Source organism: Chlamydotis macqueenii, chromosome 8, assembly GCF_036417535.1.
Source record: "Chlamydotis macqueenii isolate bChlMac1 chromosome 8, bChlMac1.mat, whole genome shotgun sequence".
NCBI classification, from domain to species: domain Eukaryota; kingdom Metazoa; phylum Chordata; class Aves; order Otidiformes; family Otididae; genus Chlamydotis; species Chlamydotis macqueenii.
The window spans coordinates 9,629,862-9,656,136 of NC_141563.1; the positions used below are offsets into that span (position 1 = coordinate 9,629,862).

General features: G+C 40.3%; 1 protein-coding gene across 1 annotated transcript in view; it reads right to left on the reverse strand.

The window, feature by feature from the left end:
- PLA2G4A (phospholipase A2 group IVA) overlaps window positions 1-26,275 on the reverse strand; it is an 87,370-nt gene that overhangs the window by 21,082 nt on the left and 40,013 nt on the right. Inside the window, exons 6-11 of the mRNA XM_086753938.1 lie at window positions 22,802-22,915; window positions 19,540-19,577; window positions 17,282-17,423; window positions 6,168-6,304; window positions 2,089-2,311; window positions 543-657 (exon numbers count right to left, since the gene is read on the reverse strand). Of these exons, the coding sequence (XP_086610064.1) occupies window positions 543-657; window positions 2,089-2,311; window positions 6,168-6,304; window positions 17,282-17,423; window positions 19,540-19,577; window positions 22,802-22,915 (769 nt within the window). The remainder of the gene's footprint in view (window positions 1-542; window positions 658-2,088; window positions 2,312-6,167; window positions 6,305-17,281; window positions 17,424-19,539; window positions 19,578-22,801; window positions 22,916-26,275) is intronic.

The window sequence follows — 26,275 nt, forward strand, 5'->3', positions numbered from 1 at the left end:
CAGGAAAAGATGCATCTTAAAAGCCAAGAAAAGGCTCGGTTCCATGGTATCCCACGAGGAATATGTCCATTTGATGCCTGTTCTCCACAACCCTGTAACCTTGGTGCAAACACTGCACCAATCAAATAAGTAACCACCTACCTAAGTATGTGACCATTTATCCCTGAGTAACTTCTTGTTATCAGACTCTACTGATAGATTCCCAGAAGCCACTGAACAGTCCCCAGTCACCTTTTAAAATTCACCAGAACAGTCCTCCTGACAGGCCTGTTTGGCATATCCTTCAGCATCACAACTATTCTTTTTATAAATTAAAATCTTCCTGTAGTCAGTTCATAACAATGCAAATTTGGTTAAGCCCTGAAGAATGTTTCATATCATGGCAAATTCTTTCCTAATCCTTGCCATAAGACTAATAATTTCCACGTGTACCAAGTTGCAGGATACATTACTCTCAGAAGTATTAAAAAAACCAGGCTTTTTTTCAGGCATGCACTTCTCTTCCTTTCACAAATGACTCAATACACAGATTGAAAACATACCTGCAAACATCAGCTCCGAGACATCTGGTTTGACATGGAGACACGTAAAGAGTGGCAGAGCACACTGTGCATTGTTGATTTTCTCTTTCATGTTGCTCAAAGTGGTGTCCATTCTCTGCGTGAAAAGAAAGACATTATGTCCAAACAGATCCTGTAAAGGTCTGCTGATATTTCATTTCTCTGAAATCCTCAAAGAGAAGGAAAATGGACAAACACCGTTACTTCCAATAAAAATAGAACAAAAGAACTTGTAAAAGGAAGTAATCTGCTTCAGTAACCTTCTAAATGCACAATTCAGAAAGTGCGTTTAGAAGGTACTCAGGAGTGGGAGAACACATATCAGGAAGATGAAATAAGCATGTGTTATAGAGTCCAAAATAACACTGGCAAAGAGAAACCAGTATTGCTGGACAAAGCAAATTCTTTCCCTCTGCTACTGTAAAAAGATGACAACAAGGAAAAAACACCTTAGGCAGAACCACCATTAATGAGCACGTAATGTTTTTCAGTCTGTGCTGTTTCCAAAATTTCAGCAAAGATAACTAAGAAAAGCACATGGTCTATTAAGAGGCTTACATTTGCTAACCAAGAATCTGCATCTCCCCCAGAAAACGTTCTGGAGTCTGCAATCAAGAAAGACTGAAAGTCATTATGACATAACAGTACTAAGGTAGGCTTATTTCCATTTTTCACTGGTTGTGTCAGGTTCAGATTTAAGCTAAACACCTGTGCACTTATTTAACTCCTTAGTAAACAAGGACTTTTAAACAGCCTCACAGGATCATTAACATCCCTTCATTGTCAGAAACTCACCCTATATCTTACAGTTACTAAAAGCTGTGTTGCCTTTTTTTTTTCAGTATTTTAGAATGTTTAAAACCTAATGGCAATGTATACATATGAAAGACAAAGGTGTACAAAACAAGTCATGAATGTATTAACACATCTCAGTCCTACAATAAGATCAAGTCCAAATTCTGCCCACCTGACTCATTTGAACTTGAAGACTGTGTGCTTGATTCAGTTACCTAGGATTTGTCAATAATAAAATACAACAGTATGAAGCCCTCCTATTGTCTCTTTTCTTCAGAAAAACAAGTGCTAATAAATAGAGATGTGTATCTTTCACCTTGACATTAGTATTTTGTTAAGCAAATTCTGCTTTTCTTATAGCAAAATGTGCATAAAAAGGTCACACCATTTTGTAATTTTTTGTTGAAATCGCTTGAGTAGTAACATTAATGGCTGGGTATACAATGCCAAGACTTTGCTGCGAGTACCCAGCAGTTAAGTTCATTTCTGTTGCACAAGAAAGCATGATGTTTTCCTAACTCTTAAAGAAATGAGTACCATTCAGAAACATGTCCCAGAGCAAGGAAAGCATTTTACAAGTTTATTATCCAGTATCTCTTCAGCTATAACTTAAAATATTTCTATTGCTAAACATACTTTCTTAAATGTTACCAAGGCTGTTTCAAAAATACAGTAACAACAGTAATTACACAACAGTTTCACAACTCTAATAATCATAAAAAAATGAACTCACATCATGGATAAGTGTTTCACCTATTAGCATTCCAAAAATATCTGTGAAGGTGACAGGCTGCCCTGAGCTTTTCTTATTCCACAATGCTTCAATGTAGCGTTTGACTTTCTGAGGAGTGAGCAGCAGAAGTGGGTTGTGACTCACAGAGTTCATCAATTCTTGATTAATCTCCTTTGGTCCTTTTTCTGGAAAATCTGGGTGTGAATACAAAGTTGACATGTACCTGCAATGGAAAACGGGCTCTGTAAGTATCAAAGTCTGAAACGTGCAATAAGCTCATAAATAATTTGATACAATTACTGATTAAATGAGATTAATTTACTCACCATTTATAAAGTAAATTGTCATTTCTTTTTCTCAAGGCACAGAAAGCTAGAGAATTTATTCTAAATGTAAGCATAGAATCAAACACTTGATATACATTTCCATAATGTGTATGATGTAAAAGATTAAAGTGTTCCTCATTTATCTGTTTAAGGGATAACGGACAGAATCATCACAAGCTGAAAAAACAGCTTCTCAAGTGTAACAGCATACCTAAATTTGGCAGCCGGGAGGTCCTGTAAGGATACGCATGCAGTTCTTTCACTCTAAGATGTACCTCTCTCTGTCACTCTCCAGTTCACTATCACTACTCAAAAATTCCTAAAATATATTAGTATATGGCATGCTTTCCAGGATCTAGATGTTTTCATAATACGACGAAGCACAATAGCTACAACCTGTGCAGAGATTTAATTGACTGAGGATTCAGAAGAGGCCTGTCAGGCAAATCTTGACTTTGTCACTGAGTAACTCCGGAACCTCAAGTTTTGTTTACTCAAACCAGAGTTTAGACACACATGCAGACAACTGCGGTTAGCACTTGCTGGGCTTAAGTAACATCGTGGATGAAGACTCAAGATAGGCCGTCCTAATCTACTAGACACTCATTTCACTATTATTTATTCAATCATTTGGTTCAGGTACACATATACTGCAGGCATAATTCCGCACAGCAGTGAGACACACAGGGTGCAAAGCTTGGCCCTGACATCACTGCCCAGCAATTTGCTGAACAGCATGATGAACCCCGTCACATCCACGATATAAGAACTTGATTCATTAGTCCTTGCGCAGTCTCTAAAGCTTAGCATGCACGTCAGCTCGTGGGTGGAACAAACGCAGCAGCAAGCTTCCACGTGAGCTGAGAAAGGAAAATGCAGGATGAAGAATTCAGTACGAGGTTGAAGCAAGATGACAGAAACAATCAGGGAGGCAAATGCATTGCTCCAAGGTTAGGCATGCATCTGAGTGAACAAGCGAAAACCTGCCTCTCCCTCCAGGGAAGGAATTCTCCACCCTTCAGAAAAAAAAAAAAAAAAAAAAGAAAAGAGCATTATTCCCAAGTAATAGACTGCACGGAAAAAAAAAGAAAAGAAAGGGAGTGCCAAAGTGTCAGTTAATTAATTCATCAAGCAAGAAAAGTCCGAATAGGTGACGTCACCAAGACAGCAAAAGCAAATTTGTTTAAATACAACTGTTTCCAACATATGTTTCTGACTGAACCAGTTCAGATAATCTTGCTATTTTAATACAGATTTCATAGGTTTACATTAGATCAATTACGTATTCACACCTGGGTTTTTCCAAAAAAGGACCTCATGGCCAGCTGACTGACATCTTTTCAGAACATGGACTACATACCATTCTCTAGAAACACAGTGACAAATTTTCACACTGCATTGCACTATTCAATTGCTCTTCATCTAGCCAAATGATATCTTCCACTTTTTGCAAATTTGACAAAAGTACATCCAGGTCTCTCTATAGACAGTGACAAATCTGCCCCTCCAACCACCAGTGATAGAAAAATCAGATTCCAGGGATGACAATCTTTTATAGCTTCACATAAGTGGAAAATAATTGAAAAGAAAAAAAACACACAATGAACAGAACAGATTATTATCTATTTCAAAACAGTTAACAACTTTGGGCTTAGAGAGTTTCCTTATGTGGAACCAATGTATGGAACCAAAATTCACGTGCTTCCTTGGAGTTAAACCAGGGGATAAAGCACATCCCTGGCAGATTCCCTGCGCATTTATATTTAGCTATTCCAACAAAAGTCTTTTCCCCTTACTCTCGAAGAAATGAGACGTTCATATAATCTTATAATTTAGATTGGAATGAACTTCTAAGTCTGTATTCCAACCTCCTGCTCAACACAGAGCCAACTTAAAAGTCAGACCAGGTTGCTCAGGGCTTTGTTCAGTCAAGTTCTACTTTCACATGAAGTATTCACTGAGTCAGACAGAGAGAACGACACCTCACCCAGCCCAGTCAAGTAAGGATGTGGCAATAAATTCCAGTGCTTGACCACTCTCACTGCAAAATAATTTTCCTAATAGCTAACCAAATTTCTCTTGCTGTAACTTACTGCCTTTACCCCAGGTCCTTTCTCTGTGCACGTCCAAAAAGTCTGCTTTCTTTACAGCTACCCATTAGGCAGCTGAAGACAACAGTAAGATCTCCCCTCCATCACTACCTCTGCCTACTCCTCAAGGCTAAACAAATCCAGCTGCCTCACTTTCTCATGTGCTCCAGTCCCCTAATTGCCCAGGTGGTAATCTGATGGAATGAAACTACTTTGTCCCTAAACTGGATTCAGACGAGGCTCCAGTATTCAAACTGGTACATTAAAAAAAAAATGGGTTATGGTAAAATCATATTTTGTGACATTTGGGCTACTCCCTTGAAAAGTTCAAAATTTTCTTAAGATGTAACATCCTCTACTGCAAACTAGTCCATTAACATGAAAACAAAGTTTTAAAGTTAGACCAAAAAAAGTCTGCAATTTTTCACTGAATGAAAAAAAAAGTAGTGTTAAGGAGTCCAAACACTAAGAAATTTGGATTGATTTTGTCAGATGTCTTTGGTTGATGAAAACTACACAGCTTTTAAACATGTTACATCATTTCATTTAAGAAACGTCAAAATACCTTTAACATTTGTAGTAAGTGTAATTTGGGACAATTTTTATAAAAGCCAAGACAAAAGGCTGCAGGTTCACAGCACTGGGCAGGGAGAAGAGAAACCCTCTCATTCAGAAGAGTGGTTGAGGCAGACATACTACTGGGGTTCAAAGCATTCTGCTGCCTACAAAGCCCGGAGAGTGCCTTTCACACAGTTAAGTCACTCTGATTTTCTCCTGTTGATGTTGTTCTTATTAATGAGCTGAAGCATTCATTGAGTCAGACAGAAGGACACCACAACTACCTGACTACGGCGTACTAATTGAGACATCTGTGAAGATCTTTTCTCCCATCTGACTAACAAACTATTTAAAAAAGCAATGTAATTTCTAAATTAAACAGTGACAACAGGAGTGATACAAGGTGATCCATACAGCTTGGCAGCATGGCAGTCAGTTGGTATTCTTCCCTACAAGCTGAAGTACATCTGCTCAAATCTCCTTACACCGAGAAAGAATCAGTGAAGAGGTCCTAGACATCCCCAGTAAATCCACTAAGAAGATGACTACTGAGTTTAAAATTGAGCAAAAGACCTTTCAGTGATTTTGAGAATCTCTGAGAAGTGCTCCAAAAGGATACATCATCATCTTCAAATCACAAGGAATTTTTTTTTTCAATTTCATTGAGAAAATAAAACAACACAAAATATATGTTCGATTTATATCAAGAGTTTGAATTCTTAATTTTTTGGTGATCAAGATGAAAGACTCAGTTACAGAGTCCTAGTACATACAGCATACAGTATTGGCTGTTGCTACAGAAACGGATGTGCATATGTGTAGCACCTCTTTCATCCATTCGTGCTATCAAAGCTCCTAGGAAGACCACCCAGAGAGCGAGTCGCCCTCACCCTTCAAGGCATTCTGAAACACCTCCACCAGCAGACTTGCTCCACTGATCTGCTATGCTGCAAGACAGCTGGCTCTGCACATCTTTTCTGTACTGACTGCGTACGCACAAAATTTTCTGTGAAGTATAACCTTAGAAATACGTCGACTCCCATGAAAATTTGTTCATGAACTTTGTGAAGAAAAACAGAACAAAAACAAAAGAAAGAGCCCTTACCACGTGGATCCTGAGAGACCAGCAATGTAAGTCGCACAGTCTAAAACTCCTGACTCATAAAGTGCTTTCATGACTCCAGCAAATCCTACCATGGCACGAAATCCACCTCCTGAACCCAGTATCGCTATCACTGGTACCTGCATAGATAAGAACAACAGCATATCACCACATCAATCCTGATAAAGACTTAAAAGTACTAAATAAATGTTATTAGTCACTCACTGGCCAAACACACTAGCCTTGTGCAGTTAATAGGTCACCATCCAGAGACCCTCCCAGCAAAGAAGAAATCTATGCTTTTCCAAATCTGTGCCCAAAAGCTCTAACAAGCCAAAAAGAAGGTATCCTGCAGTCTCTTAGTGGTACACGTGTAAGAGAACAGCAGAATACTTTAATAAAGCACTTTGAGATACGACTTTTAAACACTGTACGTAGAATGGAACAGTACTGTAATCCTACCTGTGCAGTCACCTGTCCCCCTTGGGTTCCCTGGCCCCAAGAGTTATGTACAATTTCTGTATGACATTTACTCAGTCTCTTCGGCTTCACAATGAGCTGAATGGCAGAAGCACTTTTGCACCGCAGCGTGGGAGGAGAGCAAGCACGGGAAGGCAGGAACCAGCCAGCAGCACGAGAGGTTCTGTCTGCCAAGGTGGAAATCTCACAGAGGGGGAGAGCAGACTTCCTCTCAGCTTGCTATTTATCACGTACCTAGGGACCGTTAGCAACCAGGAGGTGCAAACAGAGGGCATGTAACAAAGCATCTGGCATGCGGGGATGTAAAGGGAAGCTAAATGTACCTAGTTCCCATGCAGGCAAGAAGGAAGATATGACTGAGGGAACCCAAGGGCAGAAAGAAAGCATAAATTCCCAGGAGAGGGGAAGCTGCAAGCTTGCTACTTCTGGCAGTGACAGAAGTCTCTCCTTCCATGTGCAGCTCTTTGCCTCAGTTCAGAGCCCTGGTGACAGAGAAGGAACAAGGGCTGTCAGGGAGGATTTTGGACATCATAGGTTACTGGATAAGAAACAGTGCTACACAGTGACAAGTGACAGTAGCTGATGACTCTCTTTTCTATGGGACACAGGCCAGGCCAATTGTTTAGGGAGCTTTGCTGCTTGCCCAGGCTCCAGATCCATGATGGCATGGAGAAATGGCAGAGTCTCACCTGGCCTTCCGGCTGCCACTCCTCACTGCTCGTCCATGTGGGCAACAGTGATACAGGCAGGGGAGACCCTGAGCAGACAAAAGATGCTTTGCCCCATCTTGGAGCAAGAATGAGGGGCACAGGCACCCAAGGCTGTGGCCTGTGGACTTGATCTTTCTAGTATGAAAGAGGAATAGCTCAAGCAGATGCTATCAGGCTCAGATGGTGTCATCAGTGAGACTCTTGGCTTCTTCATCATGAAGCCTTGCTTGCTGATGAAGATGGTCCATGGGAAAATAAAGAAACCACCTGACCAACAGAGTGAGGAACACCTTCATAAACAGACTTGCTAATTTAATGAGGAAGACTTTAGACTAACTTCAGTGACAGGGACATAAGTGAGCAAAGGGTGCAAATGTTGCAAATGCAGGAGGAAGACAGGGAGAAAGCTAGTAGTGAGACCTGCACGTTCCTGCTCAGAAGGAAGAGTGTTCCCTCAAATGTCTCTATATTGATGCAGAGAGACTGGATATCAAACAAGAAAAATTGGAGATTCAAGTGCAGTCACAGGTCTATGACATAATCAGAATGCCAATGGACTTGGTGGGACAGCACGCATGCTCGGCCCACTGCCATGGATGGGTGGAGGCTGGGAAGACAGGTGAGGAAAAGAGTGCAAGGGGACTGCGTTCTACAAGAAAGTAGCTCCTTGATTGCACAGAACATCAGGATGCAAGCAGCGAGGTGTCTTTGGGGAACTTCTGAACCACGATCAGAAAGAAAGTAACGCTGAGGAACATTGTGGCAGTCAGATTCAGACTGCTGACCAATGGGATGAAGTGGGTAAGGCTTCCACTAAAAACCAGAAGTCTCGTGATCCAGCCGTGGATTTTGATCCCCTGCTGAAAGGTCAGCATGGTGCATGACATCCAGGAAGTCTGTGGACTGCCTCGGTGACAATTTCCTAATGCAAATGCTGGAGGGGCTGACTAATGTTGTACCTCACCTGCTGCTCACAAAGAGTGAAGAACCACGGGCAAATGCAGCCACCCGGAGCTGCTCGGGTTGCTGTCCTCACAAAGTGACTGAGTCCAGGATCAGATCAAGGCTGGGAAGTGAGCATCAGAGTTAGGACTCTGGAGTTCACTAAACTCTGGATTGTTCTGGGACTCGCTAAGCAGAAGCCTCCCGATTTTCTGTTGACAACAAATTGAGTGTTGGCAATAACACTCCTTTCAGAGTCCAGCACTGGGACTAGCTGACCTCCAGAGGTCCTTCCAAACAGTATTTTTACAACTCTGTTACATCATACTTTTTATTCAATCCTACTTGCTAATAGGGCACAATATTATCACTGAGCAGAATCCTCCATTTTAGCTTCCTTGCAGGAACAGAAATGTAATGCTTGATTTTTCTGATTGTTCAGGTCAAATGGTAAAATCTACAAATACACATGGAGAAAGTCGAATACTATGATTATGACCCTCCTTAGCTTCCTGTCTACTGAAATAATGTTTAGAATTTCAAGTTCAGTTCATTCGCACAGATTTGTGCTGCTGCTTCAGATCTTAATATACAACCAATAAGTCTACAAATGGAATGAATAAGTCAGGTCTCAGCATTGGCAAGTTGCTGCCTCCACGATGTCTTGTTACTTAGATCTCTAATTGCCTGCTTTCTGAAGAATTAGAATCTATTTGAAGAAGTTGCCACTCGTAGCAAGATTTCTAAATAAAAATATACTCCGAGTTTCTTAAGAATGTTTGTCTTTCTTATCCATAATCCAAAAGTGAGAAGGTATTAAATTTAGTTATTAAATAAAGTATTTAGTTTCAAAACCATAGACGTTTTTAAGCAATTCAAACACCAGCTTTAATCCACACGTATCTTTGTGACACAGCCAAAGCAGTAGAAGTTACTAATCAGAAACAGAAGAGAGATAAATAATATTTTGGCTAGGAGTTTAAAAACACATTTTATAATAAAAACATCTGATATTACTGCATAGCATGAAGACAGTCTCAAATTTACAGCTCCCTTGCAAAAACTACAGGAGAGGTAAGGAGATTTATGCGCATCTGTACACCCACTCAGCAAAGTGAACAGAAGCAGAGCCAGTTACAAGTGATACCATATTGAAAATGTATCTACAGAGGTTGTATTTTATACTTCTCTCATTCTTACTTCCCAGCCTTCTCAGCCCTGACTTCAAAGCTGTTCCCTTCCATTGCATAGTTTCTCCAAGTATCTAGAAAGAAGACAAAATAAAATAAAATAGCGATAGGAGAAAAACTGCCAGCAAAACGTCGACCCTGGACATGGAGAGAGCAGACTTTGGGCTGCTGAAGGAGCTAGTCCCCTGGGAATCTGCTTTTGAAGGCACCGAGGCGCACGAACGGTGGTCACTTTTTTAAGAGCTATCTATTCAGAGCACAGAGGCAGACAATTCCAAAGTGTGGGAAGTCAAGCAAGCAGGGCAGAAGGTCAGCTTGGATGAACAGGGATCTTCTTCTAGAGTTTAGGCAGAAAAGGAAAGCTTACGGACACTGGGACCAAGAACAGGCAACACGGGAGGACAACAGAGATGCAGTTTGCCACTGTGCAGAGAAAGTTCACGCAGCTAAAGCTCAATTAGAGCTCAAGTTGGCCACCATTGTGAAGGACAACAAAAAGGGCTTTTTAAAACATGTCAGTAGCAAAAGGAGGATCAGAGACAACATTGGTCCACCACCTTATGAGGTTGGTCACCTCACAAATAGGGATGTAGACAAAGCAGAAACATTTAATGCCACCTTTGTCTCTAACAACGGTGATGAGCCCTGGAACTGCCAGAGACACGTGTTGGAAGACCGTGACTGGGGTGACGATAAACTCCCAGCTGACTCTGAACTTGTTTGAGACTTGCAGCTCCAGCTGGATGCAAGTAAGTCTACGGGGCCCAATCAGATTCATCCCAGGGTACTGAAAGAGCTGACTGATATTATTGTGGGACCTCTCTCCATTACTTTTCAATGGTCTTGGGAGTCTGGAGAGGTCTCAATCAATTGGAAGCTGGCAAATTTGTCCCAGTTTCCAAAAAGAGTATGAAGGAAGACCCTGGTAATTACAGGCCCGTCAGTCTCCTTCAGTGCCTGGTAAACTTACGAAGAAGGTTATTCTGGGAGTTATTGAAAAACATCTGAGAGACAATGCAGTCATTGGTCATAGTCAGCATGGGTTCACAAGGGGAAAGTCCTGCTTAACAAATTTAATTTCCTTTTAGAACAAGGTCACCCACGTAGTTGACCAGGGGAAGCCAGTAGACGTGGAGTTTTTTGATTTTAGCAAAGGTTTTGATACTGTCTCTTACAGTATCCTTCTGGATAAACTGTCTAGCACACAGCTAGACAAGTTCATAATACACTGGGGAGCAACTGGCTGATGGGTTGTGCTCAAGGAGTTACGGTAAACGGTTACATCAGGCTGTCGGCCAGTCACATGGGGGTTCCCCAAGGTTCAATTTTAGGGCCAGTGCTCTTTAATGTCAAGACGGTGAAAGGCCTCAAGAGCAAGACTTACAAGGAGTGTCTAAGGTCACTTAACTTGTTCAGCTTGCAGAAGAGAAGGCTGAGGAGTGACCTCATCACAGTCTACAACTTCCTCAAGGGGGTTCGCAGATGGGGAGGTGCTGATCTCCTCTCTCTGGTGACCAGCGATAGGACACAAGGGAATGGAATGAAGCTGCATCAGAGGAAGTTCGGATTTGGACACCTGGAAAAGGTTCTTCACTGAGAGAGTGGTCAGTCACTGGAACAGGCTCCCCAGGGAAGTGGTCATGGCACCAAGCCTGTCAGAGTTCAAGAAGCATCTGGACGATGCTCTTAGTCATACAGTTTAGTTTTACATAATCCTGCAAGGAACAGGGAGTTGTATTTGGTGATCCTTATGGGTCCCTTCGAACTTGAGATATTATATGGTTCTGTGATTCTAAAAATTAACTTGCTACCATCATCAAGTGCTTCAGCAAATGTCTAACCTGGTTCCCAGTTTCTGAAACTGAATTTTCCACTGTTCAGTGGTGATAAGGTAACAACCTTTTGGTTGTTACTAAATACAAAAAGAACTAAACAGTTGTGCAGAAGGCCCCTATCTGATCAAACTAGTAATCAGTCAAAAATTTCACTGAAACAGAATTTAAGGTGCCAATAGACAGGATCAGTTATAAGAATCATGTGACTACTGAGTTCAGGTTCTTTCTGCAGACTCCAAGCAGTGAAACTCCCCCGTGGACTGGAAACGCACAGTCACACGGAAATGACCGTGCACAATGACCAAGTATGCAGAGGCATTTCTTGAGGCTTTCATTCCACAAAAACTGCTTATTCTTGATGCAGTAAGATTAGTTTATTATCTTCATAAGTGTTAAGCTTTAGTAATAGAAACCACAGGTATTTACTGGCATCAGCATTCATCATGCACCTCCAGAGATAGCTATCTATCAAAAAATGACAAAACAAAGGTAAAGACTTAGGACATGCCTGTTTTGTTAAGCCAACACCCCAAAAATGGAGCAGTTGCTTTGAACAGAAGAGCGATATTACTAATCACAAATTTAATAATGTAGGTTAGGCTTTGAAAGCTCTTTACAAACACTACCTAATTAACCTACGCAGACAAATCCCAACAGGATGAAGACAGTGGTTTGCAGGTGCAAGCCTGGAAAAACTATGTGAGAACACTTCCAAAGTGCCACTATTCAACAAATCTGCTCATCAGTGCAGTGGCATGAGCACAAGGGAAAAAATGAGTTCTCTTCAGGATGCAGAAAAATCAGTAAGGAGGATCAACAAAGAATGTCGAGAAGAGTCACCAGCATCCTGATGGCAAATGCTTCCTGTATACTTCATGCACAAGCAATCTTGGAATCATACATTCCGAAACTGGGAGAGGGTGGGTATGGGGAGAAGTAGGTGTACATATAGTATCTCTTCATTTCCACTTGATATCAAAGCAAAGTATGAGGAGTTGCAATCATCACTACTTTATTTCCAGAAATAAAATTCTATTAAAGAGCTCTAAAGTAGAGGGCAGCAGCTTAAGTAAGCTTCCACAGTAAATAAAGCTTTTAAACGATGAAAAAAATTACTGAAGAGAAGCATCTACTGCACATTTACACTTATTTATTTCAGCCAAATCAATACAAGTTGACTTGTAGCTGTAAGTCAGGTGACGAATGTTAAGAGTCCTTTCCTTTGCAGAGCACATTTCCAAGCAGGTAGGTTTGTTAAAGCAACTTTTTAGCTGCAATTCAGTTTCCAACACATTTAAGGGCAAGAAATAGTGGAATTTGAAACTACATACATCCATCCTTCAAGTTGCCCTCTAGGGTAAATAGGGCAGAGGCAGGAGGGAAGTAGCTGCAGACAGCGTACACAGGGAAAAGAACCAAGAAGCCATCTCACAATTGAGAGAGAATGGAGAAAAGACAGGATAGCAAGGCGTGTACTCTTCTCCACGTACACAGGCTGGGGCTGACGCACTCCACTCTCTGAGGGACTCTGAACCTGAAGTCCTTTGTACATCACCAGTAAAACCAGGGCAGAGGTACTACATCCATTCAAGCAGATTAGTAAACCTAGACCAAAAGGGTAAGTGACTCGCAAGAAAGTGACGTGGTGAGTCAACGACAAAAATGTGAATTGTATTCAAAAGTCTTGGAGACAAAAGCCCATTGCTCTAATCTCTGGCCACATTGCTAATGGTTGTGCCCACTTCTGAACAACCAAGAGGCCATGCCAGCACGGGTCTCTTTTTCCTACGGTTCCTATGCACGGCACAATGCTGAGGGACTCAAGTTAGTTTTGAGTCCAATCATCTTAGATATCATCCAAACAAACTCCACTGAATAGGATTTAACAATGCAGATGAAGAGTTTTCTCAATGTATCTGTACTGTCTCTAGGATCCATGGGGCACTGTACTGTGTGGACAAGCTCAGCACCATACAGTTCCACTTCAGTCAATGGGCACCTCACCTCAACAAGTGCTGACTGCTTAACCACTGAACTGGGCATGAAAAAGAACAGGATTTGGGAAACAAGATAGGTTTTAAGAAAAGCGAGCTCTGAAAAAGACAATTTCAATCATATTTCCATAATCTGGAAAAAAAAAAAAACTAAAACATAATAAATCTTGTTTTGGGAATGAGTGCTGTAGATGTTTTTATCCAAATGCCCTGGAAACTGCACAAAATTTGGACAAGAATACCTCTAGTGGAAAAAAGATTGCCATGGGCTACACAGATGAATATTAAGAAGTTGTTCCGCAAATCCATTCTTAGACAACCACATGCTTTCTTTAACTGATTAGAGTATTTTTAGAAAATTGTTTAAAGCAATAAAAACTATAAAAATAAACTCAGCAATAACACAGGTACGAGAAATCTCATCCTCTGTGTTTTCAGAATGTGCCTCAAGATCATGTAAGGAAATTTGGAAGTACTCACTTCCCCATCCAGGGATGTATAATTATTTCACAGCCTCATAGCATCCCTGCAAGGCACATTTGTTGCTATTCACAGATTAAGAAACTCAGGTGAACTTTGAGTAAGTGACTTGTTTAAGATTAAACAATGACTCATAGGCAGCTAAGAATACTCATTATGCCTCTCGACTTCTGATGCCATGTTAAGACTACGAACGTGCTATAAATCCTCCTGCTATCTCCCATCTGTAGCAATAAAAAGTTAAAATGACAGGCTATAAGGACAAAACTACATTTTAATTTGAACAAAAAGGGGTTTTTTTTTCATCGCTAGAAGTAGCTAAAAATTCTGACAAGTCAGCTTAAAAATACACACTTGGCATACGAAAACCAGGAGGATCACATTACCTCAGTCCTCCCTGGGCTTGATAAGCCTACAATTAGAGATTACTGTCTGCTCTTAGAAGATGCAATTTAACTGATAAACTTTCAATATTTGAGACAGTGAGGGATGCCAAGGGAAAAGGACGACAAAAATAATATGTAGTCTTACCCAGTGTTTACAATTAATTCATGCACACATAGCACCTGCATAGAACTGATACTTCAGGCACTGAGTATCACTCCAGTCCTAACTGGACCTTGGCAGAACATCTGCATCTTTTCTGAGAAAGATATTATTCCGCTGTAGAAGATCAGACCGATGTCACATCCACAAGTATCTATTCTGATAAGATTTGCACGCGTTAAGATCAAAATAACTGAACTGAAAATTAAAAACACTTGAAAATATTCTTTCACAACATGTACAATTTATTTCCCTACAAATAAAATATGTATAATACTTGTCAAGTCCTTTCACCTTCCTCAGAAAGCTCACACGAGCACATTTTACTATGCAAGACAGAGTTCAAAAGTATACAACAACACATTTACCATTTGCTCAAAACTTCATAAAAATTTAAAAGGAATCCTTCAATGTTGGCTCAAATTTCTGCAAAAGACTGTCACATTCTGCTTATACTAAAAACACACAAAAGGAATCGTTATCAGTGAATTAATCAACCGAGATTAATTCATTGATTCTGTTCATTGCCCGACACATCCCACATACACACAGTCTTCCCATCACAATTCCAGAAACAGAACAAGAAGAGGAACAAGCAAGGAATAAGGAAGGATGGAAAAGCTACTACAGAACAAGTGGATCTGTACCAAGTGTATCCTTAACTAACTCAAAATAATGTAGTGTTTTATGAAATCTCTGAAAAGATCAGAGGGGTTTGGCACCCTTTCTCACTTTGATGTGACCCAAACCACCACCACTCCATCTAGATCTGTTGGCCTGACCTTCTGTTGGCTTGGTACAGAGCACCAGCCAGTCAATGAAAGCTGTACATCCTCACATTCTCTAAGAAATAGACTTCATAATCCTGATCCTATAAATTAGGTTAAAGGAAAAGACGAGAGGAAGGAAAGAAAATTATTTCTAAGCTGGCTCTAACATTAAAACACTTCATATCCTGACTAATCCCTTACACACGAAGGCCATGCAGCCAAGGCCATTTTAACAGCACAGGCTGGGTATCAAGCATGCAAGGGCAGATTCTGCAGTCGGGCACGTGCCCAGAGCCACCACATGCTTCTTGTGCAGCAGATATTTCACATGCCCTTTAGGCATTTTTCAGATGACAATCTCAGCTCAGAAACAACACCTTAACAAAGCGTGGAATTCAGAATCAGAGCAAAATGAAAAGCATGGAATTATGCATGATTTATGCATGAGGTTATGCAGAGAGAAAATCAGAAGGGCCAAGCCCAACTAGAATGTAATCTGGGTACTGCCATAAAAGGTAATTAAAAATGTTTCTATAAATACATTAAAATAAAATTTCCTATGAAGCCAGATTGAGAGAGTTGGGGCTGTTCAGCCTGGAGAAGAGGAGGCTCCAGGGAGACCTTACAGCAGTCTTCCAGTACTGAAAGGGGGCCTACAAGAAGGATGGGGAGAGGCTGTTCAGTAGGGCCTGTTGTGATAGGACATGGAGTAATGGTTTTAAAATAGAGGGGGGTAGATTTAGATTGGAAATTAGGAAAAATTTTTTTACAATGCGAGTTGTAGAACACTGGAACAGGTTGCCCAGAGAGGTGGTGGAAGCCCCATCCCTGGAAACGTTCAAGGCCAGGTTGGATGGGGCTCTGAGCAACCTGATCTGGTTGGAGATGTCCCTGCTCCTTGCAGGGGGGTTGGACTACATGACCTTTGAAGGTCCCTTCCAACCCTAACCATTCTATGATTCTATGATTCTATTAGTACCAAAAGGATGGCTAAGGGCAATCTTCATCTATTCTTGGATGTGGGGGGAAACATAGTGATAAAGGACAAGGAAACACAGTTTGATCTGCTCGAGGGTAGGAGGGCTCTGCAGAGGGATCTGGACAGGCTGGATCGATGGGCCAAAGTCAGTTGTAAGAGGTTCAACAACGCCAAGTGTCAAGTCCTGCACTTGGGTCACAACCACCCCATGCAACACTACAGGCTTGGGGAAGAGTGACCAGAAAGCTGCCTGGTGGAAAAAGACCGAGGGGTGCTGGTTGATAGCCCACTAAATATAAGCTGAATATGAGACACTGAGGTGCTCGAGTGCATCTAAAGAAGAGCAAGGGAGCTGGTGAAGGGTCTGGAGCACAAGTCCTATGAGGAGTGGGGCTGAGGGAACTGGGGTTATTTAGTCTGGAGAAAAGGAGACTCAGAGAAGACCATATCGCTTTCTACAGCTACCTGAAAGGAGGTTGTAGTGATGTGGATGCCAGTCTCTTCTCCCAGGTAGCAAGCAGCAGGACAAGAGGAAATAGCCTGAAGTTGTGCCAGGGGAAGCTTAGATTGGATATTATGAAAAACTCTTCACCAAATGGATTATCAAGCATTGGAACAGGCTGCCCAGGGAAGTGGTTGAGTCACCATCCCTGGAGGTATTTAAGAGACATGTGGAAGTGGTGCTTAAGGACACGGTTTAGCGGTGGACTTGGCAGTGTTAGGTTTACGATTGGACTCTATGATCTTAAAGGTCTTTTCCAACCTAAACTATTCTAGGATTCTATCTCTTTACCCATTTTCAGCCTAGTCACAGGATTAAAACAATAAAGAACCAGATTAGTTGCAGCAATTTGTTCAAGGTGCCAGTGCAAATGAAAAGCTGTGATTTCTATTCTGTGATGGCAGTTATGCAGTCTTGTCCTTTTGCACATAATGGACATATTTAAGGGAAGCTTCATTTCGGCACAGGATTTTGTCTCCTTAAACTTAAATCTATATATTTAGAGCACAAGAAAAATTATTCCCCCTTCTAAATATCATATGCACCTAGAGGAAAAAGAAATTTTTTTGCTTCTGCCATCTGTCTTTACATAGAACCCTTCTACCTCATGTGTCTCATTCATTCCTTTGGGAGACAAATGCAGGACTCCAAAGGTGATACTAATCTTAATGTGAACTCTCCAAACTCACATCACGTGAAGTGGTCAAGTTCTTGCTGTTTTCCTCTCCTAGAAATGATTTCATACTGCGCATGATATTGTCTTTTCTCTGTTGCCGAAATTTCTTCTCCTCATCGCACAGAGCCATGCTGAACCGGAGATCAGTTGAAGAGCTATTTGCAAAACACATAGGCTTTAACAAAAGGCATAATTCAAACCAGAATTAAAAATATCACCTAGGGAACTGAATGGAAGTAAAATCCACATTAATTTACATAAGATGAAATAAAATAAAATAAAATTATGATTAGTCATGCAACAGAACTGCATCAGCTGATTTCACGGAGTGATGGACGCAGACAAGAAAGGCACACTGTGTCTTTATGACATGCATTTGATATAGAAACCTCACTGTTCACATCTAGTGAAAAACAAACACAAAACATGCAGCTTCTAGTGGTGTATTACGTGGTCTTTAAAAAAACTGAATTAAAGTATAGGAAGTGAGTTCATGACTCGCATACTAATATAAATTTACAGTCTAGAAATCTGAATTTTCTGCTTCTCAACTGAACAAAGAACTGCAATGAAAAATTTTCATACAGTGCTGCTAACATACACTCTGCTTAAGTTAGAGGTTCATGTTAAGGGAGGAGAGGGCAATTTTGACACTGCATCCATTCACTCTTCAAATCAAAATCTGTATGGATCTCAGCACAAATTGTACTGCTGACTACAGGAAAAAGCCTTTTTCAATAGCTTTTTCCCCAAATTGATCAAAAACGTACACAGGGCTGCATAAAGACTTCAATACTGTACTTGAAGAAAAGCTACAAGTTCACTCTCACTTCTCATTTCCGGTATCAAGGCAGGATAAATGATTTGGACTAGCTAACTCACTGAGTCTGTATGTCATTCCAAGGGTTTCAACTACAATACCTCCCAGCAGCACTGCCTCTAGCAGACAGAGGTGAGGAGGAGCGTACAAATTTGTCCTGGTTGAATTCCTGTATTTACAAAGATGATCTAAAAATGTTTGTGGATACTTTGGCATGTTAGTTACAGGGCAGCATTTTAAAGTCCTTTACAAAAAAAACCCATACAATTTTGAAAAGGATCTATTTAGGCACAGAAAATAATTCTTCAGGGTTTTTTTTTTAAACCTATTATGTAATAAAATAATGAGATTAAGAAAAAGTGGGAAAAAGACTGCCTAGAAGCAATGTTCCATGAAAGTATATACGATACTGTGAACAAGAGGTCCACACAGAATCCAAAATCCTCAAGGCCATCTGAGAATAACCAGAGCACAACTTGATCAGATCCTTTTGTTTAACATATTTCAATGCCTACTGCTTAAGAGCAGCGAGAGATAGCCAAGCATCTTCTGTTCATTTCATGTCAGAGGTACTAAATACTTGTAATGTAGAAGCCCTGGGAAGGTTTAGGGGTGGTCTCGAGGACCACCCGCACAGGCATCCCTACTAGTACAAAACGATGAGCAGAAATTGTTCTCTGGAGTCATTATGAAAGAGTTCTGCGATTACAGTTACAGCGTTCAGCACTGCTATTTATAGTTACAGACAAAAAAAAGACTCTTTACATGCTTTGCTCTCACTAATAAATTTTTAGACTTAAAATGTATTTCTCTGATTATGCCTCAAGGTGAGTTTTGGTCTTTCACCTAGGCAGGCTAAGGAGGAGGGAGAAAGACAGCTAGAAAGAAAAAAAATAAGGAAACAAAAAAAAAAGTAGGCATCTGCTTAGCTTTACACATGGTGAAATCCTGGCCCTACTGAGATCTTCACCTTTGACTTCAGTACTGCATGGTATTAACACCCAAATACATTTCGGGGGCAGCTTTGTAATGAGTATCCATATCTGCTGAACGTTAATATGAGATGCAAAGTTACTGCAGAAGCTAAAATAATGAGGATAATAACTGAACCTGAGCTATGAGTTTATTAAAGAAAAAGCCCTTGAAAAGGAAAGCACTTAACATAAACCAGGATGAGAAATTCATATATGATGGTCTTGATCCTACAAACATTTGGAAAGGGCACACCTAATAGTACAAGTAACAGTGTTTAAGTCAGTTATACAATTAACATGTGAAAATAACCCTCAAAGTCTCCTAACTGTTCAGTACTAGGTATTTCTACGTTAAAACAAGGAATTTTTGCACTCTACCTGACATGTTTTTTAAGAAAATTCTAAGGAACATAGTAAAATACCTTTGCTGCTAATACATTTTCCCTCTTTATTTTTTTTTTAATATGAAATACTTACCATACTTCAAGAGACAATTCCAAAGTCATTTCTGTGACCTAAACAAGAAATATTTGAATATGGTTACATCACTTACAGAGGGAAAAAAACATAAACACATCTGGAACAAACTATTACTGTCAGAATTTTTCTTTAAATCACTTTTTTTTTAAAAGAAGCAGCACATTTCTGAAATACATGAATGAGTTTCTTTTCAATGAAACTCTTTTTTTTTGAAAGCACACAATATGAATCCAAAATACACCACTAGCACTGAATACAGTAGAAGATGCTGCTAGGTCCTGCCTTCCATTCATCAGATCCCATTGCCTTGCCTTTCTTCCACTGACAATCACTTTTTGACAGTGATTTTTTGCCATCTTTGGCCTGAAGGGATCTAATTGTCCTCACACGCTTATGATCCTTTGTTTCTACTACCAGCCACACTCTATCTGACACTTGCTTCCCAGTTCAATGGGTAAACTTCACATCCAACTTGTACCTGAAACAAAGACTTGTAAGGGAACGACTGCTCTGTGTTCCACAAGACCTACCAAGTGTCTTTCTCTAATTAAATACGCTTAAATTATCAATCAGGAAGAACGATTGCTTACAAGTTGCTGAAAAATACAAGTAAGTTAATAAATGTCACTACATAATGATTTCATTTGCAGACCACATAGAACTACCTGACCCATAAGCTATGAGCTGGTTTCATCTGCCTTTCATTGAGCACTTAAAGGGGTTGCCTGCAGGCAAAAGGTTTAAAAAAATATATGGTTAAAGCACCAATTGCATGTTAGGTAAAATCCAAGAGTATGAGTTCTGGCCAGGCACTTTCATCTCCCCGACCTCTCTCTTATGCAATGGCCACCAACACACTGGTAGAGCCTTAAAGGAGTGTAACAGACACACACAGTGTCTTCTTTGACTCTGCCTCTAGCTGTAAATGGATTATTGCTCCTCGTTTGTGCTATGTGATCACCAGGAACTGAGCTAGAACACCTCTGACTGAACATTTGCTTGACACGTCTACAGAATAGCTAAGGATACGGAAGTGCAAAGCTGCCTCTGGCCACCCACATCTCCCGTACCTGCCAACGGGCCAGGTAAAACCTGGCACTCCACTCCTGCTCTCTGAACTGGGAATTGTAAATGAGGTGGCATATTAACAGGGTTGTGGGAGAAAGAAAAGGCAAAGACATAACAAAGGGAGAACATGAAGAAACAGAGTGAAGAGTCATTTATGGAAATACTTCAAAGACAGTGTAGTAATTAAGTTATTCCACCAGCTGGTATTACTGATTTAGAAAGCACTTCAGAAACGATGCCATGATCCAGGGCTTGAAAAAAAAAAAAACGTACGCATACGGTATTAAACAAACACTTGAAGTGAAACGTTCCAATAGGGAAACTGCATGCCATTTTCTATACCTTACAGAGACCGCCACAGAAACCTCAGGAATAGACGTTGTGTATACAAACTGTCCACACTGGGCTCAATCTGACTTGATGCTCCCTTATTATTTGCTTACAAATTTCAGAGCGTACCTGGCTTTTTTCACTGTATTTTCGCTGTATTTTTTCCCTATGTACCCTACCAAGCTCTGCTGAGTGCTGATGAGAAGTTAAAGCATATCTGTAACGTGACAAGGCCTTATATTTTTAGAATAAGCTTTGTAAACTGTGTTTTCAAAATTTATTGGCAAAAGACCATCAGCCCTTTCTCACCTCATGCCTGGCAGAACCAGGCAACAGCAGTCAGTCCACACTCTGGAAGCTCAGGAGGTGAAATAAAATAGTGAAATAAATATGCAGAAACTTCAAAAAATGCAGTAATTTAAAAAAAAAAAAAGAAAGGAAAAAAAGGAGAGTATAATAATTCTAACTATCCTAAGGCTATGCCTAATTAAGTGCTAAATCTTACATATGAATAATAAATCTTACATATAAATAGGCCTTCACCAGTTAGTTGCCGTAACTACACTTTTAAAGTCAAATCACATGGAAGGCAGCAAAGCACTCACAAATCGAGACCTCTGATCATACAATAAGCCATAGCCCAACACAGAAATGCACACAGTACTTATACATACAGTATATGCATACCATATATTTTTATACATATAAAGATAACCAGATGTGACGGATATACCTACAAGTACAGAATTATGTTCAGAATGGCCTCTGATACGTTACACTAACAAATAACAGTATTTTAATACATGCAGAACAAGCTCAACTGCACACAGATTTAACAATGATTTCTGGGAGTTATTGTGCAGGCAGACAATCCCTGTTAAACGGACTCCTTCTGTTCTGTACATGCATTTAAAGAGAACAACCTAATTGAGACTTGCCTTTTATTTTTGGAGCGCTCACATTAATGCAGTATTGCACGTTGACTAGGGCTGTGTTACAACAAGTCATTTATGTAAAGTAAAACATATAACAATAAAAGAATTTCTGTTAGCTTTCCAGAAGCCATAGCCATCAGTAGTAGAGGTAATGCACTGACCAGCATACTCTGCAAAACCTCTCACGCTAACAAAGACCATTAAATGAAATGGAACCAAGTGCTGCAGAAACTAGTTTAGCAAGTGAAAGTTCAAAACTAGACTTTCAAAGAGGATTCTCTCGGAAGGAACTCTAAGGCATTCCGTGGCACTATTTTTCTTTATTCTAAGCAACAGTGAATGCTTAGAAAATGAGCTTCAGAACAGGGTATGCAGAGAACAATCCTCACCTGAGATACCCCCTCGCACACCCCCAAACATTCAGCTATTTCCTAACTGAAAGGCTGCCACCCTTATCCCTTCCATGATACATTTTAATCCCTTCTTGAATTCAAAACTTAGTTCTATATTAAGAGAGCACATACATACATAGTACTGAGGTAGACTGATGGGATCAGAAATAGTTTGGGATTTCCTTTCATCTAGGAACTTGTACTTCTGACAAGTATCAAGGACAGGCAAAATGTTTTTCTTATGCTTCAACAAAGTGACTGAGGGAATACCCTGACTAATTCCAGACTCAGTGAGAGTCCTTAGGATACATCACTTCGGCTTCACAAGCACCATCCTCCATTGATTTATGAAGAAGCTGTATCTAACCAGAATGTGGCACAGATAAAATTCAGACACTTGACAAAGGACTGAAATGCGGTACGTCCTGGTCTACACGACAGTTTAGGGCTCTCAGTTCAGGCACTCTTTTAAGAGCTTTCCATCGTGTTCAAAGCTGCACCAACACAGGCAAAGCTGTGAATGTTGCGACTTACATCATTGAAAGTTAACTGGACCTCCTTCTTCTCTCCCAGTTTCAGAGCAGATATAGGAAATGTGGATGTGCCAAGAGTCTCATCCATAACGTAGTTGGCATCCATCAAAGTAACCTAGAAAAGATACATGTGTATTCAATTCTACTTCGATAAATCCCTTTTTAATTCCATACAATCTATGCCTAAAGCTAAAAAAAATATATGGAAAAGCAATAGGCCTAATACAACTCTGTCAATGCCCAGTGGCAACAGACATTCTTTTAAAACAGGCTTAGCTCATGTATAGTGCAGGTGGCACCTTCAATACATTCAATTGCGTGAGTACGTCGGTATCATTTACAAAGCATTTTTCATCTGAGCACCTTTGTCAGTAAATATCACCATCTTTCTAAATAGACATAAGAACTTCAAATTATACATATAAAATATAAAATCACTTCAAATTTCCAGTTAGTAAAATTTATCTGTGGAGAAACTAGTATAGTTTTAAATCTGACACATCAAAAATATTTCAGTGAAGACAGAATCCATACATCCTAGCCTTCTGTCTACAGACCGAGATTTTTATAGCAATGATTTGGCAGAAAGTGCAGCATTCCAAATTACATAAAGCTTTTCTGTGTATCCTGCCAGATCTTCAAGTCTCTTCTCATATTCTCCATGTCAGAGCATATACCTTTTCAAAATGTGATACTACCCAAAGGTGTAGGTGGATACTCCAGAACACTGTTCAATGCTTTTGCTCTAACACACGGGGGTCTACATCTAGCAGTCCTTTTCCTCAGTGGCAGTCTTCCAAGTTCTCAAGCAAGCTATTCAGAAAGAACTTCAAATTACCACTTACAGGTTTTCTATCAAATGAGTTCTCCAAAGTAATTTGGCTTATGACTTTTTTCCACTTTGTAGAACTGTACCTTCTAAAATATCATATGTTTGCGGCTTGGATCATATCTTTTGCATAAAACAAATGGAATCAAGATACAATCACTTGAAAAACTAGTTGTTATATCTGGGTTCAGCCTCTTCTCAGCTGTAAAGAATCTTCTTCATCCTGTGCCATAAGCAACCCTTTGAAATGATGAACTGTATTTTAGGACAGATCCCATTATTTTAATGGCATCTGCATTCTCTTCTTTCCTTGCAGAACTTTACTCCCATTGTTGTAATCTCTGAGGGCTGTTTTTTAAAACTAATAGCAATAGCAAAAACTTCTTAATGGGATTTTGGAGAGCTGCTTACACTTCAGAGTGAAAATTGCACTTGGGACAGATTTAGACTAAAATAATCTGAGGAGTCTAGAAGAACGCGGAGTCTCTGTGAGCCTCGGGATTCACAGTGAGGCTTTGGGAGGGGAAGGTGGTCTCACAGATCTGAATTCTGACACTGCACTCCATGCAGAATCCAAAGGCTCTGCCAGGCACTGCATGTGTGTACAACAATGGCAGAACACAAGCATCAATTTTCACCTAAAGACTACACCTTTCATGGCAAAGGGAATGTTTACCGTTAACAACGCCTATCAACCAGGTTCAGAATCAACCACTATTACACGGTATCACCGGCTCTTTGCAGGGAGTTTTCATGGAATTTTATAGCATGCGTCTCAGAAACCAGCAACAGCCTTTAGTTATTGTAAAGATACACTTCCAAATTCTACTTAGAATCAATCTTGTGTTCTCTTAGAGAAGATGGAAACTTGAAGAACCTGGCAGTACGCTACGGCCACAGTGTGCTGGAAATCAACATTGTACCAGTTCATAAAATCCTGTACTTTAAACTACTGCATAAAACCATGCTAAAAACTGAGAAACGCTTCACAAAATGTTAGCCAAATTACAAAAGATGGTTTAGTAGCTGGGGGTTCTCACCCTGGTGGGAAATGAGCAAGTCACATTATAACTACAGAAGGAAGTGAATGACCCAGGCCTCCACATGGCCAAAAATATCTGAGATCGTGCAACAGGAAGGAATTAACAGCAATTAATGGAAATTAACTACAAGCAATATCTGACCCAGTCTTTATACCATGCCAGTAAAACCAAGCGACTATATTTTAACTAATATTTGCTATTGCTCAGTTTATTGCTTCATGTTTTGAAGATCATGAGAGCTACTATAGATCACAACAATTATTTAGCCAGCTGTAGCTCCCGCGGATCTTCCAAAAAAGCACAGGATCTGTCAAGAGACAGGTTAAACTCTCTGCCCCAGGACTTCTGTTAGAATCCATAAAAACTTTATCAGGCGAACTTGGAACAATTTTTATTTCCCATATTGCAACAAAGGTGGGTTGATGAACCCAAGTTCTTCTTTTCTACTTCCTATTTTCACAAATGTTTGCTCATTAAGAAACCAGAATCACTCCATTTCTCTTTCTAATTCCTGATACCTATTTGCCTGACTTGCTATCAGAAAGGAAGAACTAACTTAGAGATTTCAATCTTTTCTCAAGTTTCATGTGGCTGGTTTGCATGTAAGAATTTAGGAAGAATCAACTCAGGTGACTGAGTTGACCAGCTGGTGGAAGCTACTTTGGGTCACCTGCTTTCTGCAAAGTTGTGTTGAACTTATTGTGAATTCCCTGGTTTTGTTGTCTCTTGTGCAGGAGGATACAATAGTTCTTCATGCTCCACTGAGTTGATCATGGGATTCTTCTTCCCCAAACTGTAGAACCTATCCCTCTCCTCAAGAACACAGGGAGCCTTGTAGGAAGTACAATTCAATTTTCAGATCTTCAACAGTGTAGTCCCAAGAGATTATGATTACTAGCTCAAGGAAAAGCTTCACAGGCTTTAGCCTCTGTCTCAGTCGGCCAATTTAGGCTGAAACTCCCTAAGCTTTGGTTAGAAGACTTCACACGTTAGGGCCATCCCCTGTGAAGAACCAAGCTAACAAAGGACTACAGATACCATTAAATGCTTGCCATGACCACTTATAGTTACACTTAACACTCACCTTTTGTACACAATCCAGAAAGGCTTAACATACTGAGACTTAATGGTGATCTGGTTAACAAGCCTTCACATGGAGTAAGAGCACCCAAAATATCACTGCGTGGGCTACTCACCCCTTGACTCCAAGCAGAGAGGAGAAAGCAGAACCATGCTTCTGTTTTCTGTCTCCTCAAGGAGAAGCAGGGAATGAGTAGAGACCTAACTTTATCCCCAGCTATCCACTGTCCATAATAGTTGAAGCAGTGTACGAATCAGGGAGAAAAAAAATTTATGGCTGATGTGAAGAACAGCAAGCTTCTAGCCTTCAGGAGCAGTCCGAGAGATGACTCAGAAGCAAGTCTTATAATGACTCTCAAGGCTACTCCTTGAATAACACAATTTTTACAACACCTCTTGCTTAGCACCATGCCTAAAGGCAAAAACCAGCCTTTAATGTTTAAGAAGAAATTGCAATCTTGAGACAACAGATGCCATACACGTACAAGCTACTGTTATTTTAACCTTCCAGACATTGTCCAAC